General features: G+C 39.8%; 1 protein-coding gene and 1 non-coding gene across 2 annotated transcripts; one reads left to right on the forward strand and one right to left on the reverse strand.

Moving 5' to 3' along the window:
• Positions 1–814: 814 nt before the first annotated feature.
• On the forward strand, positions 815–14,256 carry LOC139123497 (uncharacterized). Its single transcript, XM_070689652.1, has 6 exons — positions 815–887; positions 1,918–2,011; positions 6,597–6,986; positions 8,944–8,964; positions 9,543–9,563; positions 12,039–14,256. The coding sequence occupies exons 2-6, from the start codon at positions 1,948–1,950 to the stop codon at positions 12,131–12,133; spliced, it is 591 nt and encodes a 196-aa protein (XP_070545753.1). The 5' UTR covers positions 815–887; positions 1,918–1,947; the 3' UTR covers positions 12,134–14,256.
• Positions 14,257–15,618: 1,362 nt separating this feature from the next.
• Positions 15,619–15,691, reverse strand: Trnak-uuu (transfer RNA lysine (anticodon UUU)). Its single transcript has one exon. It is a non-coding gene; the product is annotated as a tRNA-Lys (tRNA).
• Positions 15,692–17,539: the final 1,848 nt, after the last annotated feature.

Consider the following 17,539-nt stretch of genomic DNA (forward strand, 5'->3'; position numbering starts at 1 on the left):
CTGTGCAGTCTGTGTAACTGAGACTAATAAATATGAATACTTTTACAGCAATACGATGGCACAAGTGACAGTAGAAAATTACACGCCCGCTGACAATATGAGTCCAGGTCTATCAAAATTATCGTATGCAAATTCACACTGACTGTATATAACATTACTCCATGGAACCGTGAGGTGGTGTAATACTCAATCTGGTATCATTCACATTATTGTTTAGAAAGGTGTATTCTAAAAAAAAGCTGTCAACAATTTAACTGTCAACAATGTAACCTTCAAGGAACCCGGATTAGCAATTATTGATCTCTTTGGGCGATGTTAATATCGTAATTATTCTGGAGGATTTTCGCATTTCCGAATATTCTGTTGGAAAATGCTGTTGGAAAATGGAAAGGCGTTATAAAGTTCGTTTGTTACGTTCGTGTTTGACCCATTCAATAAACCTGGAAAACGCCAAAGCTGAATAAGTTACAAATAACAGCTGGTTCACAAAAAATGAAGAGTGAAAGGCTGGCACAATTGATTGAGTTCATGGCATTTATCAAAACATAGGAAAACGCCAGACAACCATTGTTGTTATCCGCTTAGACGCAGACACAGATTGTAGCCAGGGATAAAAGCACGTGTGGAGCAACGAAGAAAACTCAAGAAAGAAAGTAGATTCCAGAAGAAGGTCGAAGTACGGTCCATTAACAGTTGAGCGAAACAATAGGCATAGTTGACGCAGAATATCAAATGTAATCAGTAGCCTGGGGTGTATTGATGGGCCTTGCAGACGTTTGATTCCTTAATGGGTTACTGGAGACACAGCGTTGGTTAATGCGGTCATTTCGGGTCGCATCAGTCTTCTATCAGCAGCTCGTGGTATTTTCCCGCCATTACAGATCAAGGTGAGCAGATTAAGTGGTCGATTGCTTGTTGATAGTCAATGATTTGATAGGTACATAATGGGTGTCATGAATTTTCTTTAGTTTTATGTTAGGGGAGTTCTTTGTTTGTTTGGCTTGATTTTGTATTTTGGGGTTTTGTCAGAGCTGAGTCGAATCGAGTATTCAGTTCCAGATTTCTTTACAAACTCTATTTATAGAAACAATTGAACCGTCTGCATGCCTGTAATTACAGTGTAATCGATCATTGAGAGAAGTTTATATGAAAGTGTCTTGTACAATGTAGGTTTAGGAAAACGCAACGATAACACAGAAAAAAAATTGCTCCTGAGCTCACTTTCTTCAGCCCCATCCCCTACCCCCCCCCACCCCCACCAATGAAATGTTCGCACCATGAGATAATTGACATGTCATTTCGTGACGTAGTCTAGATAGAGACGAGGTGTACTGTTTGTTTATTTATGAATTGTAAAAAAAATTACTGGGCAACGAGCTCGTTACAATAAAAGTCGCATCCTACGTGAACAGGTACAGGGAGATTGCGGTCTCTGGAAGGGTCTAGCCAATCAAGTCTCCGGCTTTTATCCTTAAAACTGTGGACTATAACGGCCCTGTTGGATATCAAGAGATTGAACACACAGGTCTCCTTTTATCCAGGATAAATTCTCTGGTTGTGTATTAGTTCGGTAAGGACATGTTCCCAAACATTTTGCAGTTTGTAAATCAAGACTGTCGACGGTCGCTTCCGCCATTTTCGCGCTGCAGTGACAGTTTCGCTGCGGTGACATTGGATACGGCAGAGTCCAAGGCCGATGTCCTCGCGTGCATTGGACACTCGCTGCCATGCCTTCGGCATTTCCGACCCCCTGCCCGTATGTTCGAGTGACTACACCAATAATAGACAAGAAAAGGGTCAAGGGACTGTCGACAGCCCAGTATTAATCTTGCATCGCCTCTGAACACCGGACTCTTGCTTGACGTGCTCACATATCTGCCATTTTAACGATCTCATATTTTCTTGCTTTATTTTTAGTGCGATATTCAACTTTGTTTCTCCTCAAAAATGAAGACATCCGAGAGGATTATATCATTGATAACTGTGATTTTCATCACCTGGACCGAAGTTAGTAAGTAGACATTTACTGTTTCATAGATTCTGTGTATGTTTGCTTGGCGATAGGCCCATGGCCTTAGTCATGACGTATCGCACGGGTATAGCATAGCTGCAATGACTGTAGCCTTAGGCCGTGCGCTAATTCTGATGTTATGTTTGGCTGTGTAGCGCTGGTCCGTAGGGCTTCAATTCTTGAGCATGAGCATTAACCCTTTAAACACCATGGTTTGTCCCAAATCCATCGTTTTCTATGGTAAAGTTGGACCTGTATACAGAGAACTGGGGTGTGGGGGTGAAACGGTTAAGGCCGCGTTCACAAATAATGGAGAGGGGGCTGCAGCAATCTCGATTGAAATCTTTTTTTTCAGATCCCCCTCCACAGGTGCGTGGAGTTGGCGTTTAGTATACATAGAGAGAAAGGGACCCCTCTATGTATACTGCACGGCAACTCCACGCAACTGTGTCCCCCTCTATACCTAAAAAATTTCAAGTCCCCCCTCTACTTATTATACACCCGCATATTTGTGAGGGATGAACGCACAAAAAATAGACATGTATTACGCAGTTCTGCTTGCAGATCACTACAGAAAAAAATTGCGAGACTGGAGCGAGAAAGTGACGCTTTCTATATATATATAAACACTAGTGGTGATAATTGAATTACGATCAACACCGAAAGCCATCTAATAGTCAATGATACAAATTCACAGTACACATTCACGGGTTGTGTTTGCAAGCTGAATACTGGACAGTCCAACATGCAGTAGGGAGTTGAAGAAGAACGCATTATACAGGCTTTGTTGACTAACTGAATATTGTGTTTCAGCATGCCATTGGGAGACAGAAGGAAACTGCATTTGATACACTGCATAGAAATATTGAAACACTTATCAACAGTTGCAGCTTCTGCCCGTTTAAAATGCCTACTTGTTTTCCTCATAAAAATTCAATAGCATTCACACGTTTTCAGGCGTTTTTGAAAATGGTTTTAGATTTTGTTTCAGTATAACTAACATTATAACCATTGGATGACATAAAAATATTATCATTTGTCATTGAATTACCTACCAGACTACTGAACCTGAAAATTTAAACAATAATAGGAAATCAAAATATTTTCAGGTCTACCTCATACGCAGAACAAAGCTTTCGGGTCACCCCTCCAGTACACTCAAAATTTTCGAAATCCCCCTCCCGAATTCCTCCACCCCACCCTTATTATTTGTGAACGCAGCTAAAGCGCAGAAATTATGCTCGGCAGACATGCTGGGCGCAAGAAAACGGTCGCACAAGCAGCGGATTTCCCCAATATCTCACGATAATTTCGCCAATCTTGCGTCCTGGTCATCAGTGATACCATCAACGCTAACGAAATGGTCGACAATGTATACTTTAAGCTGAAAAAATGCGGTTTAATGACTCGGAACAAAGTTTTCCTTCAAATCCGCCGCCATCTTGCATCTTGCCATGATCTCCCCAAATGTGACACATTTAGCTGTCGTTCCAGTCACAAGTGTTCACTGTCCTGTTGACCATGCCGTTAGCGTAGATGGCATCGCTCATGACTAGGATGCAAGACTCTGGCCGAATTTCTACTACTTACGGGAAAATTCGCTGCCTGTGCGACCGTTTCTGTGCCAAGCAGATCTGCATGACAAAATTTCTATGCTTTCAATGGTCTGGCATTGAAGACCTACGGACCGGCTGCACAGCCAACACGACATAAGACGCCGGTGCACGACTCATGGTCTACAGTTACTCCCAAAATCTGAATTTGAACTTCTTGGATACGCAATATCTGTCCAGTACCTGAAAAGTCTGACTATTGATAAAATTCCTTAACGTTATAATATATATCAAAGTGTTTTAAGTTCTGATTAAAAGTTCTGTCACGGAGGATAGCTGTCAATCAATGCCAGGTACAGATAATGATAGTATATTAGTCACCGCGTAGGCATGCAACGGCTTTGTTGTACAAAACTTTTGTTCGCATAGGTGGGACACAACCGTACAATAAGATACTCATCCGGTTACGTCTTGCATAAAGCCGTGCCCCTTTTCGTCTGTGTTACGCTACATAGTTGATCATTGTGCTGGAGCTGAAGTATGTGACCCTAAGAGCAGGTGGCAAGGTCACTACAACGACGTCTGGGCTACATTGGCAAGATAACAAGTAAATATGCACGTTACACGAAGCGACAAAAAACTGCGTTCAACGTGGTGTTAATTTAAGGGAGCCATCATTTCATGTAGTGTGCGCCTGGAAAGTGAAAGATTTAAACTTTGCTCAAAATTTCCTGAATGAAACTTTCAACCATTAGGCCTATTTTATTAAAGCAAGAATAAAAGTCAGGTGTCAAAGTTTGGTACTAGAGGAACAACTTACGGAACAGTTATGGATTTTTGAAATTTCAAATGGCCGTCACCCCGGTGTTAACTCTATGGGGATAAAATTGAATTTTCGATTTTCGAAAAACTAGGAAGGTGAAAATGTTTCTTACGGCAATGTGGTAGATCAGAAAAGAATTGTACAAATTTGAGAGTCCGAATATCTGTCCCTTTGAAAGTGAATAAATGAAAGATTCCTCTTCTTCTTCCTCATTGTACCTTCAAGTTAATGTGCCCGGTAGGCTCGAAATTCTTCTCGTGCCTTTGTTTAAACATCGATACCTCCTACTTAAGGTAGAATGTGCCTCGGGGACAGATATTCGGACTCTCAAACTTTAACGATTCTTTTCTGATCTACCACTTGTGGGGGTTCATTTTAAAGCTCTTGGTGTAAGAAAAACTTTAACGGTCTTCGTTTTTCGAAAATCGAAAATAATATTTTTCTTCATAGAGTTAACACAGGGCATTTTGAGTTTCAAACATCGGTAAATCTTGGGAAATTGGTATCTCTAGTACGAAAATTGCCCCGGATATATTAACCTTGATTTTGAAAGTGAATAAATGAAAGATTCCTTGAAGCAAGATTGAGCAAAATTTTAAGCCTTTCACTTTTGAGGCGCATATTGCCTTAATCGAAAACAAGCACCTTTGTTAAAGTAAATTTTGATGACATTGTTAGCACATTTTATCTTTTTATCATTTACTCATATGTTGTTACACTGGCAATATCTTGCTTGGTGCCAGTCTGCATTTCAAACACTCACAAGTCTAGATTTAAACTCTATTTTCATTGATAAAAATGGCCACTACAAGGTGCATATTTATATTGTGTTGACAAGCAAATCGACAGGGAAGAGCTATTGCCTTTAACACCCGGCTCATCTACCGTTCGTCGGTTTCATATTTTGTATTCTGCATGATTTTTATTTTGTAATTTTATTTTATTTTTTGTAAAATTTTGAATTTCACCTTGAAAGTTAACTACATACATCAGTTATTCGCAACAGGATTCATTAAATATCATAAGAATCTGCCGATCTGATGGCATAAGAGAAAAAACTTCACCTATATATACCATTGCCGAAACATGGGACTATGTGCCCGACGTCGGAAGGAAGGTGACCATTTGCTCTCCTTACGTCGGGCAAAAGGTATCTTGCCTCGAGGGTACATAGTCCCTTCTTAGGGCTATGTTTTTACTACGTGCACGTGCCTCTCTTGCACAGTTTTCGCTCCAAATATTTACGTTTATTTGCAAATGATAACCAAACACTTTATTTCCACCTCAGATGAAAATCCGTCAAAAATGAAACGATGTTCACCATCGAATGGCGCATTGATACATTTAAACCACTGTCATGCGGTTTATCATTTTATATGCAAAATTTTCAAAAAATCAGATCACTTTTGCAAAACATGGAATTTCAACTTTTTAATCGCAAAATTGTCAAGTTGAAAATAGTTCCGGTTCACTTTCAGTCAAATGATGATTATGCGGCCCGCGACGTCATCGACGAGTTACCATAACTGAATCCTACGGAGCGCAAGACGTTCGATAAAACGTTGAGGCGCAGTCCCTCCACCTATGTTGGAAGTTAAAATCTTACTCACTTAGTTGTCTTTAAAATGCATATGTATGGAATGGAGGAAAGACTTTCCTACATTAATTCTGACCGATTTAGAGAAAGGCGGGTAAACATGATAATGTTATCTTTATCGTTGTTGTCCACGTACTTTAATCCCGCGCTGTAAGCACTAGCTTTTAGTGCTTCGTTGTAGAGTTGTACAGCTCCATTGAAGACCCCTTCATCACTGGATATGAATGAAATATATAACAATAAAAATAATAATAATAATTATAATTATATATATATATAATATATATATATATATATATGTATGTATGTATGTATGTATGTATGTATGTATGTATGTATGAATGTATATAGTTTCAGTCATAATTAAATAGCAACATTCTCCTGGCCAAGGGAATACATAAGGAGAGAGAGAGAGAGGGGGGGAGAGAGAGAGAAGAGAGAGAGAGAGAGAGAGAGAGAGAGAGAGAGAGAGAGAGAGAGAGAGAGAGAGTGAGAGAGAGAGAGAGAGAGAGAGAGGAGAAGAGAGAGAGAGAGAGAGAGAGAGAGAGAGAGAGAGAGAGAGAAATTTGAACTCTACCTTAAACTTCTTTATCTTTCGCTGTTTATTCGCAGGTTCGGTGCAGGAACTACCGCTAATTACTGAAGATTCGTTCGTCATTACCAGTCCTGAATCTCTTACGTTCAGTCCTTACTACTATACCGATTTTACCTTCTCGGTCAACTTGTACAGAGAAAGTGGTGGCTACGGCGACTATGAACTTTCTCAAATCTCCTTTTTCTTCAGCAATGATACAGATTTTGCTGGCGCATACATTGCCTCTGGTTACGCTTTATCCGTGGGACAATCGCCCGAGGCTACTCCGATAACACCTGAAGGCGTTGACATTATTAATTGGACCGTGTCGATGAGGCCTGATATGAGCTATTGTCAATACTACAACTACCTGTGTATATATCCTGATGGCGAAACAAGTTGTTTTGACGCCACAGAGATGATTGCTTGTAAGTCTTTCTTTACTAACTCATTGTTGCCCCAACACGAATTATCTTTTGGATGCGATACGGAAATCCCCGACTACTCTCACTCAAACAGGTTTTATAACACAAAAACACCTATTTCCCAATTATTACATGACAATAAAAGGTGACAGAAATCTTGATGTTAACATTTCCTTTATTTTCATTACAATAAACGCTTTACAAGTACGCAGATATGATCAGATATGAAAATTATTATAGATTTTCTTTGTGATCATTTGTGTACCTCACCCAACACGGTTATGCAAATGTTCTCAGAATAATTTGTATTAAGAAAACCTATGCGTGTGTGCAAACATTTATATACACAACACACACATACACACACATACATTTGTACATACATTCGTATATACATTTGTACATACATACATACATACATACATACATACATACATACATACATACACATAATACATACATGCATGCATGTGCGACAACTCTTTCTGTTTCTGGCCTTTGTGTCGTGAGTCGGGTTCGTACAGGGCTTTACACAGTGAGTATATCTTAACAGGAAAGTGGTAGCCGGCCTGAGTAATACTACACTGCTTAGAGGCCCCGTAAGGATTCTGACTTAATGGTACCTGCCGGCGAAGTTCTGCTGGGGTTACGGCCCAACCCAGGCCAATAAAACACTGGGAGTCGTGTATTACAGCTCTCTGCCATTCGGCTTATATTCTTTAATGGTTAAATACAGCATTCAACAGGAACTACAGCAACAGCTTACTGGAACTAAAGCAACAGCTTTACTGCTAAACTCTCTGCTCTCTAAACTCTCTGCTTACTTTACTCAGGATCGTACGTAGCTCCACTCAGCAGGGAATGAATGTCTGGAATGCCAAGTATGCCCACTGGAACTATTGACAGCTACGGAGTACTGGAACGAACTGTCTGTTAAGACAGTCTGGCAAGGCTACAGCAGCAACACCAGAGTTTACGGTGATACTCTGGGAACAGGAACGAGCAGCACACAGCCATTAACCAAGTCCTTAACTGGACTTACCCCTCTGCTCTGCTTAACAGGAACCTGGTCTCAGTGGGGTTGGCTGTCGGCACACTGGCCGCTGGATCAATGCTGAAGCCCCTCGAGGCAGCAGCTGCTAGGATATCTGCAAGCCTTGCCGCCGAGACGTCTGAGATGTCTCGTACACATACAGCAACTCCGTTCAATCAGGAACTCCGTTCTATCCGCTTACAAATCTCGGAGTCCAGAGCTTAGAGATCTCTGCTACTACTGCTGGGCATAACAGCATCCTTCCCTGTGCGTGGAGTAGCGCCCGATGCTAACTCAACAAAATCACACAAAACACTGGCTTAAGTATGACTTCTCCGCCAATCAGAAGCTACTTTTGCACACGAACAAAGCCTTAAGCCAATGACATACAATATTTTGCTCATTATGATTGCCTAATCTGTATATTAATATCCCTACTTAATATCATCTTAATACTAATACTGCCACGTTGGCAAAAAACAACTGTCAGAAGAAGTGATAAATGACTACACACTCTAAGACAAAGAGACGCATTGGAATGCAGGTCCAGTCATGTCATCGGATATGTCTACTGACCTCTTAAGTGCATGTACCAAGGACAGTGCGCTACTCGCTACTATAATTAAACGTAAACACAACAATTAAAAGACACTTAACTAATTAAGAAACCATTACAAAGACTTTACACATCCAGAAACGTCACACATGCATGCCATGCATGCATGCATACATACATACATACATACACACACACACCCACACACACCACACACACACACACACACACACACACACACACACATACACACATACATACATACATACATACATACATACATACATAGACTGTCAAAATTGCAAATTTTGCAAATTGGCGCCACTTCGCAATCTATAACATCTATTGTCATCATTTGATTTGTTTTGCAGGCGACAGTACTGTAAATCCGGGTAAGTTAATTGAGTATATTAAGTGCAAATAGCTCTAGTTTGTGGCATAAAAACAAACGACGCTTTCTGACACCAATAACATCATTACATCTCGGAAAATCTTCAGAAAATCTTCAGGTCCACATCCCGAAAATGGTAAAACTCAATGCTTGCCAGAGGGTTAATATAATGGTGAATGAATACAAACACACCTTCAAGACAATGCTGAATTGTACTAAAGCCTTGCATGGGTCCATTGTCACCCAGTCCTCCAATTGCTAAACCAATGCCCGTCGGATGTACCTGCAAAACAATAGTTTAACCACTATTAGATTGGTGAGAATATTGTCAGCCATGTGTTCTCGTACGACATTATCAGCGCAAGACAGTATTGCAACCGAAGTGAAAATCACTGATCGCCCAATATAGTTCCAGGTGACAGATAATGTTCAAACGTGTACTTTAGAAATGGTATTGCTTCTCATTCCTAGCTGTTACATGTATGTATATCAGACTACTTTATGTCAATTGAACTGCAACCCTATGAAGCCTATCATTTATCATAAATATTGAAAATATTGATTTTGATTGTTTTGCAGATACTACCACTGAAGTGCCCGGTATGTATAATTTAATCATATATATATATATATATATATATATATATATATATATATATATATATATATATATATATATATATATATATATATATATATATATTACCGTTCATCATTTGTTGTGTTTGCAGGCGGCAGTGTTGTAAATCAAGGTTAAGCCAGTGCCATGAAATTCTTTGTTTTGCCTCCACTCAAAATTTTGACATGTAAACGGGTATGCGGTAGCTGTATTCCAAATCGGACATGAATCCGTTCAGTCGTTTTTGAATTATCGTGTAAAGACACACACACACACGGCCAGACAGACAGACATATTGCAAGGACATTAAGGTGGCTGGAAAGGCTATTTTTGCACCAATTCTTTTCTCAGAGTTAATGTCAAGTTTCAAGTATTAGAATCAAGATATTTAGTTGTCCCACAGTCATCTTGTCTGTTACCTTGTTAATAGGCTGTAAAAATCCCATGTCCATATCTCACTTCATGGGTTGGATTCAGTTGGCATGAAATTATGTAGGAAAACTCTTATTCTGTCAAAAATGTTGAAAACAAGCCATATTTGCACCCCTCTTTTGAAGTCGCAGAGCAGTCTATTAGGTTAATCTCACTTTCGACACCTCTCTGACACTCAAAAAATCTAAAAATGCATTTACAATAGCAGTCACTCACTCTGAATGCAAGCACTGCCTTGTCAAACTTTCCTGAAAAACAGCAAATAATGACTTTCCCTTTTCAAACATTTATTAAAAACTAGGGGACCTCTACCATAATTAATGCACTAAGGACTCCCCAACTTCTTCTTACTTGGTCAGTTTTTCAGAAGTTTCAACAGGCTATAACTCTGCAATACCTTTGACCCCAAATTTCGAGCTTTTTTATTCCATAGAGAATGTTGACTACTTTTATATTTTAATATATTATTGAAGTTTATAACTGACGCGCGCTCTAGCCTTTCCAGCCACCTTAACTCACGTGTGTGACCAAGTGAGTTAAAAATGTGTATCCGGACATACCAGGTTGCCTCAGAAAACTTAAGGACTCCTTTTTTATTTATTTATTTATTTAAACTTTATTTATTAATCTCGATAACTCCATAGGTACGAAAACCTCTTTTAATGGAGGTCGAGACACAAAAAGACATAAAACACAAATAAAATCAAACATTAAAAGAGACACAGTACAAATCACGCAAGAAATGATACAGTGCGTGAGAAAACAGCATTAACAAGTTTCGATGTACTTGGTTAATAAATAATTATGACAAGCCTTTTTAAAATCATTAACATCTTCCAGCTCCCTAAGATAAAAAGGTAAATTATTAAATTCAAATGCACCTGATACTTGAAATGACTTTCTGAAAAACTCTGTTCTGGTTCTTGGAATGTCTAAAAGATGCTTATTTGCAGATCGTAAGTTTCTCGAAGGATGGTTATCGTTAAACAGTTCATTAATATTGCTTGGTGCGAGCTTGTTCTTAGCTTTAAAAACTAGGACCAGCCTGTTTAATTGAATTTTAAAAGCGAGTGGTAAACCATCGTAATCTATGATAAAGATCCTTGGTTGGCACACTGGAATCAGTATCAAGAATAATGGAATTGCACGTCTTTGTAGACGCTCTAAAATCTGTAAATTAGTATTTGATGTTGAACCCCAAACAATAGAGCAGTAACAAAGGTAAGGTAAATAAAACTACAATAAAATATCTTCCTTGAATGTAGAGTCAAGAATCGTTTGACTCTTGATAAAAGGTATAATTTGGGCTTAACTGTAGATTCATCGATCGGATATAGTCAGACCAATCCAGTTTATGGTTTATCATGACATCAAGTAGTTTTCGCTCTTAGCACAGTCTAAATTATATTATTTACAGAAAGAGACAGAGACTGCGCATTCAAATGAGAACGTTTGTGCGCAGATGCTGTTAACATAGACTTTGATTTGTTTGCATTTATACATAATCTATTGTTCAAGCACCAGTCACGCATATTTGTAAGATCTGTGTTAAGTGCCGTCGTAATTTTTGCAATATTATTACCAGTAACATAAATTGTGGTATCATCGGCAAATGATGTTGATTTGAGTTTTTCAAATACAGTGGTAAATCATTGACGTAGATAATGAATAGTAGAGGGCCGAGAATCGATCCCTGTGGAACGCCAACCTCCAAATTTGTGATATTAGAACAGTGACCTTGAAATTTTACAAATTGTTTTCGTGAAGTCAAATAGGATTTAAAAGTGACAGTGCATGATCTGTACATCCGTAAAGCTTAAGTTTTTTGTTGGCAGAGACCCATAACACACGGTAAAATTGAGAGATTTTACTCAATTTGTTGTGAAAATGCGAATGAAATATGTAGGTTTGGCCGGTTAATCAAAGGTAGGTCAAGTTACCGGAATCACAAATATTTTGTAATTTGGCCTAACTGCTTTCACCAAAACTTCAAAAGGCACTTTGTGTGTTCTGCTTCTTTACAGGTACAGGTTGTGATGGTGGAAACGCGGTTTCGGCCGCTGGACTGACTGTTGCCATGGTAACTCTCCTGGCCAGTTACATTGTCGGACAAAAATAGCTGCTGGGGTCGAAATTGTAAGACCAGGCACAGACAATAAGTGTCTGTGGACCAGGCAAGGTTAAAACTCCCAGGATGTAGTCATTGTAGATTTTAAATTTAACTTTTTGAAACGGGTTTTAAAATTTCTAGTGGGAGAAAGAAATTAACCTCATCCATTTTACATTTAAAGGTATACTGTCACCTGTTCCAATTTTGCCACAGTTATCATGGAAAGAGAAAATCTAACCAATCACAGAGTTTAAGCGCGTGGCCGCTTTTTAAAAACAGCGCCCTCACATGGGCATTTTTAATACCAAAGAACGCCCCTTTGACCATATAAGGGCATATTTAGATTATAGGTGACTGTATGCCTTTAACATCTAACTTGTTGTTAAATGTTATCACCTCTATCTAAATTTTATACGCTTGGGTAAAAAAAGTATGAGCATATTAAGTGGTATTTTTATTGTGCAACATTTTAATATCATTTTAGTGTACCAATGATCAATATTTACCGTGCAATGTGCCCGGAAATTTAAAGATGTAACCTTTCCTCAAACTTTCCAAAACGAAACTTTCAACAGTACCCATCCTCTAAACAAATCCACAATAGAGATCGAGCCAAGGTTACCATGCAAATTTAGGTATGAGAGAAACAAATCACCTCTTATTCACAGATACTTCAAACTCAAAATGGCCACCATCACTACGGTATCGCCATGGGGAAAATTACATTTTTGACTTTCACAAGACTGGGACGGTGGAAACTTTACTGACACCAATAGCTTTAATATGAGCCCTCGCAAGATGTAGACCAGATAAGAATTGTAGAAAAATGATCGTTAGTCCGAATATCTATCTCCGGGCGCATTCTACCTTAAGGTAGAACGCACCTCGGGGACAAAAATTAGGGCCTTCAAATTTTATCAATTTTCTTCTGACCTAACACTTGTGGGGGCTTATTTTGAAGCTCTCGGCGAAAGAAAAGTTTTCATGGTCTTCGTTTTTTGAAAATCGAAATTTTTTTCCCATAGAGTTAACACAGGGATGGCGGCCATTTTGGATTTCAAATATCGAGAAATCGCAAGTTATTTGTCTCTCTAGTACCAAAGTTTGCATGGTGACCCCTGATTTTATTCTTGCTTTGGGAGAGAATGTTTGAAAGTTTAACTGAGGAAAGTTTGAGCAAAAGTTAAAGTCTTTCACTTTCGAGGTGCATATTACCTTAAGGGCAAATGAAACAGAAGATTTCTTGACGTGAACCCATAGAACACTTAATTCCGTTCGCAATTTTTGAGTGAAGTAGCAGTAGATCAGTATTCTGCATATTTGCATATTGACACAATTACTGTGGGTGGTTTGCGAGAAGCAAGCCGTGGTACAATGACTGTACCATTCGCGTTGTATATTCAATATTTGCACGGGGGTACTCTTGATATTGTCATGTGGGGGTGTGCCGCCCGAGTTGAAAACATCTGCCCATGTTTATTCAAAAAATATGACCCATCATTAGGGATTTCTTTGACAAATTTTGGGAATTTTCACCTTTATTCTGTTAGATGTGAAGGATTTCTTAATGCGTTTGCTTTGTTACAGACCAATGTTTAGAGGTTTTCAGATGAAAAAATCGACCCGTGTTTAGGGATTTTTTCGTGAAAATGTGACCCATTCGGGCGGCACATACCCGTTTACCTTTTCTATGGGTCCGGAATAATTGTCGAACGTGTCTCTACTCCCTAGCTCGGTTGAAAAGAGCGACATTTGGGCGGTTCATTTGCAGACTTTTCGAACGACTCCGAATGATTGAATTGTTTTCCTGCTGTCACCGTGTATTACAGTGTCAAATATTGGCCATTAGTAATCACAACGCTCTCATACCTTTAAAGGTATACTGTCACCTGTTCCAATTTTGCCATAGTTACCATGGAAAGAGAAAATCTAACCAATCACAGATTTTAAGCGGGTGGCCGCTTTTTAAAAACAGTGCCCTCACATAGGCATTTTGAATACCAACAAACGCCCCTTTGACCATATATGGGCACATTTAGATTACAGGTGACTGTATACCTTTAACAAGTGCTAACTTTGTAGTTTTTTGTAACTTTTCTTTGTAATAAAATAAAATACAAAACATGGCTAGTACAACGCGTTGTTTACAGTACATTATGTGTGCAATATTGTAGACAAATGAATGCTGGTGCGGACTAAAGTTGATTTTTCAACAAGAAGGTTGAATATCACTCACAGGCATTGTGTTATTTGAACGCGAGGTATTTCTACTTATTCTTGGAGTAGAAAACGAAACTATTTTTCAAAAACGAAGATTGAGTTCTGGCATTACATGAAAAGTTAGGCGCCCTTAATGTAATTCTTTCTTTGCCTTCCACGGCCTGGTAAGTGTTCTCTCGAAATGATGAAAAACAAACACAGTGTTTATGGGAACTAAATTTATACATGTACATTGTGTTTTATTTCTGTGTTGGGTTGGTTGGAAATTCAAGAACAGCATACAAAAGACTTGTATAAAGGAGCCATTAAGCTGACATGGTTGTACTTTGTTGCTGTTGGTAGTAAATTCTTTATAAAATTCGTAGTTTGTACTTTGATTCAAAATGATGAAAAATCAGCTGCAAAGTACATTAAATTTCATTGCTGTGCAATATTGCGAATATAGCACGGTATTTTCACGTCTCGACCAATCAGATGGCAGAATTTGCGCCGTCAATATACTGGTATAATATAATACATTACTATGACATTGCATTATATTGTATTGCACTACATAAGAAAGTATGCCACTGTGAAATATTTGTCTTTGAATTAGTCCCGTCACTCTATTAGATGTTGTAACTTTGCAAATTAAGCGTCTATTTCATGGCAACGTACACACCCCCCCCCCCCACACACCACACACACACACACAATTCTTCGACTCCCGCTTACGGCACTGCCCATGGGGTAAATGCGCATGTGCAATGGTTGTCAACTCTCCCCTTTCACACTTTTAAGGTCTCATGTAGACTTTTAACCACAGTGGATAGAGGGACTGTGTTTTAACCAAGGAAATGTCAATAAAGTGTAAACTTTTTAACCTTGTTTGGCTTATAGCGCAATTTTGAGCCATCATTTTGAAGGAAATATTGAGTTGAGATGCCGGTATTTGGGCAAAATCTAGACTTGTCCGCGATATATATACACAGTGCCCCGGCAGACTGAGTCTCTCTCTCTCTCTCTCTCTCTCTCTCTCTCTCTCTCTCTCTCTCAAAGTGACTGTTTCATTGTAAGATATCTTTGCTTTCGTGATTGCAAACTCACGTTTTCCATAAGTATTCCGGCCTACAGATACAGGCAGATTCTGCGATTGAGTAACAACTAACATAGTTTTGTGTCGATTTGTCAGTTGAATAAAGGGGAAAGGGAGTGCAATTTTTTCTACAATATATCCCTAAAAACTGAATATTTGCTGGCCAAAAAAGACTTTGTGGAGTGAAAAAAAAATCATACGCCCGCTAAGGGGGTCGAACCCTTGACCTTAGGATTAAAAGTCCCACGCTCTACCGACTGAGCTAACCGGGCGCTTCGTGAGGAGGAGACGTTCAAAATATTATATATATTATAAAATAATACCGCGAATGCCCGCGTCAATGACTGATTTTTTTATTTCAATATTTCTTTTGTTCAATTTACAAGCTTCACCTTAAGCAAGCACACTTTTTACCATACACCATTGAGGTGAATTTTGGAGAGACGATACAATACAGTTATCGTTTTAGGCCTTATGGTGGCGCACTTCATCACCATACGCTGGGAATGGTAACGTCAGGAGCGACCGTGGTGTTGAACTGTAAAGGTATTTTTGCTGTGGTAAGCCTTGCTGCGGTTCCATAGCCCTGCACTCCCTCTGCTGGTTGTGTTGTGTTGCAAAGGGAGTGGTAGGGTGCCACGGAACCGCAGCAATGGTTAGCCTTGCGTACAGGTCTGTGTGTTCCCGGCGTTATACGTCCTCTACCGTATAACGCCGGGAACACACACCTGTACGCAGGGCAAGGCTGTGGTGGGAGGCCGTATAACGCCGGTAACACAAAGCTCAGCCATATAGAGCTACATACGCGGGACTGTACATTGCACTGTGTGTTACCGCTACACTGCCCCCCCCCCCCTAGCCTGTAACACACAGCCCTGCCATGCCGGGCAGAGTTTATATCTAGCTTCAGACTCGGATTTGTCTCGGCACATCATAGTGTCAGCTGCGAGCCTCAAATACTGTACACTGAACTCTCACAGCACATGTGCTACCATGGTCAGGTATCCTTTTTCAGGGTGATGCGGACCAAGACCAGTTGTGTACGCCTATACGATCTGTACCACAGGTACTTACAGCGTTGCTCGGATAGTCGATCGAAGGCTCAGGATCAAAGAGTGAGGCCGAAGGTAGTTACACTACTACCTAGCCCTGCGTACAGGTCTGTATTGTTCCCGGCGTTATACGGCCTCCACCACAGCCCTGCAAGGGTCCATAGGGATAACTGGAGAGATTCAAAATGGCGATCTCCATGTGTAAACAACTTGTCGAGTGCGTTATGTTTCAGAAAACGAGAGGTTTTGGACGTTAGGAGAAGTTAATCGCATCTTTTCTGGGGTCGGTTAGGAGGTAAAGGTACCCAGGGAAAGGATTTTGCCCCGATAGAGCAGAATTTCGGCCAAAAAAGAGTGTTTTCGTTGCGGTCCGGATCTGGACCGCATTGTCGCCAGTCATCTCCATAGACCGTTGCAGGGCTGTGGTGGAGGCCGTATAACGCCGGGAACACACAGACCTGTACGCAGGGCTAACTACTACCGAGGTTCGGCATTCGGCCTCACACTTTGACCCCGGCCGGTCCTTCGATCGACTATCTGAACAACGATGCAAGCTGTTACGTGCAGAAAAAAACGAACAAAAGGGTGAACTCAGCAGTTAACGTTTAACAAAATTTATTACAAAAATAAAACTAATTGCTAAGTCAGGGATAGAGTACAAGCTTTAAAAGTGTACAGACTACTTATCTCAGCTGGGACGGCAAAGCTCCAGTCTCAGAGTTGTAAACAGTCAGTCGGATGAATGAACAGTCCTTTGGCTTGCAGGCTTGAAGCTGCACAAAGTCCACAGTATAAATCCAGCGTTGGCAGTGAAGGTCTTGGAAAGTCTTGAAAATGACTACTGCTGGAGTTTAGTAACACACAAGAGACACGATCCCAAAAGTCTGACTGGAAGCTGTGCACGTCCCTTTTATCACATGCATATAAGAACAATCTAGAACTTTTATCGACATGCTAATTACTGTTCTAAAATTATCTCTCTTACACAACTAATTAAATTTCTAGAACATTCCAAACATGACTAATTGATTCAAGGTTGTGAGGTCATTGAGGGTACTGACCTTGAGA

The sequence above is a fragment of the Ptychodera flava genome, assembly GCF_041260155.1.
Source record: "Ptychodera flava strain L36383 chromosome 23 unlocalized genomic scaffold, AS_Pfla_20210202 Scaffold_23__1_contigs__length_28996876_pilon, whole genome shotgun sequence".
Taxonomy (NCBI): Eukaryota; Metazoa; Hemichordata; class Enteropneusta; family Ptychoderidae; genus Ptychodera; species Ptychodera flava.

What these genes read in the sequence shown, in the direction of transcription:
- LOC139123497 (XM_070689652.1), top strand. Translation starts at nt 1,948, where the DNA reads ATGAAGACATCCGAGAGGATTATATCATTGATAACTGTGATTTTCATC. An exon ending in CATCACCTGGACCGAAGTTA is followed by an intron (nt 2,012 to 6,596) that starts GTAAGTAGACAT and finishes GTTTATTCGCAG; the next exon opens with GTTCGGTGCAGGAACTACCG. An exon ending in CGCCACAGAGATGATTGCTT is followed by an intron (nt 6,987 to 8,943) that starts GTAAGTCTTTCT and finishes TTTGTTTTGCAG; the next exon opens with GCGACAGTACTGTAAATCCG.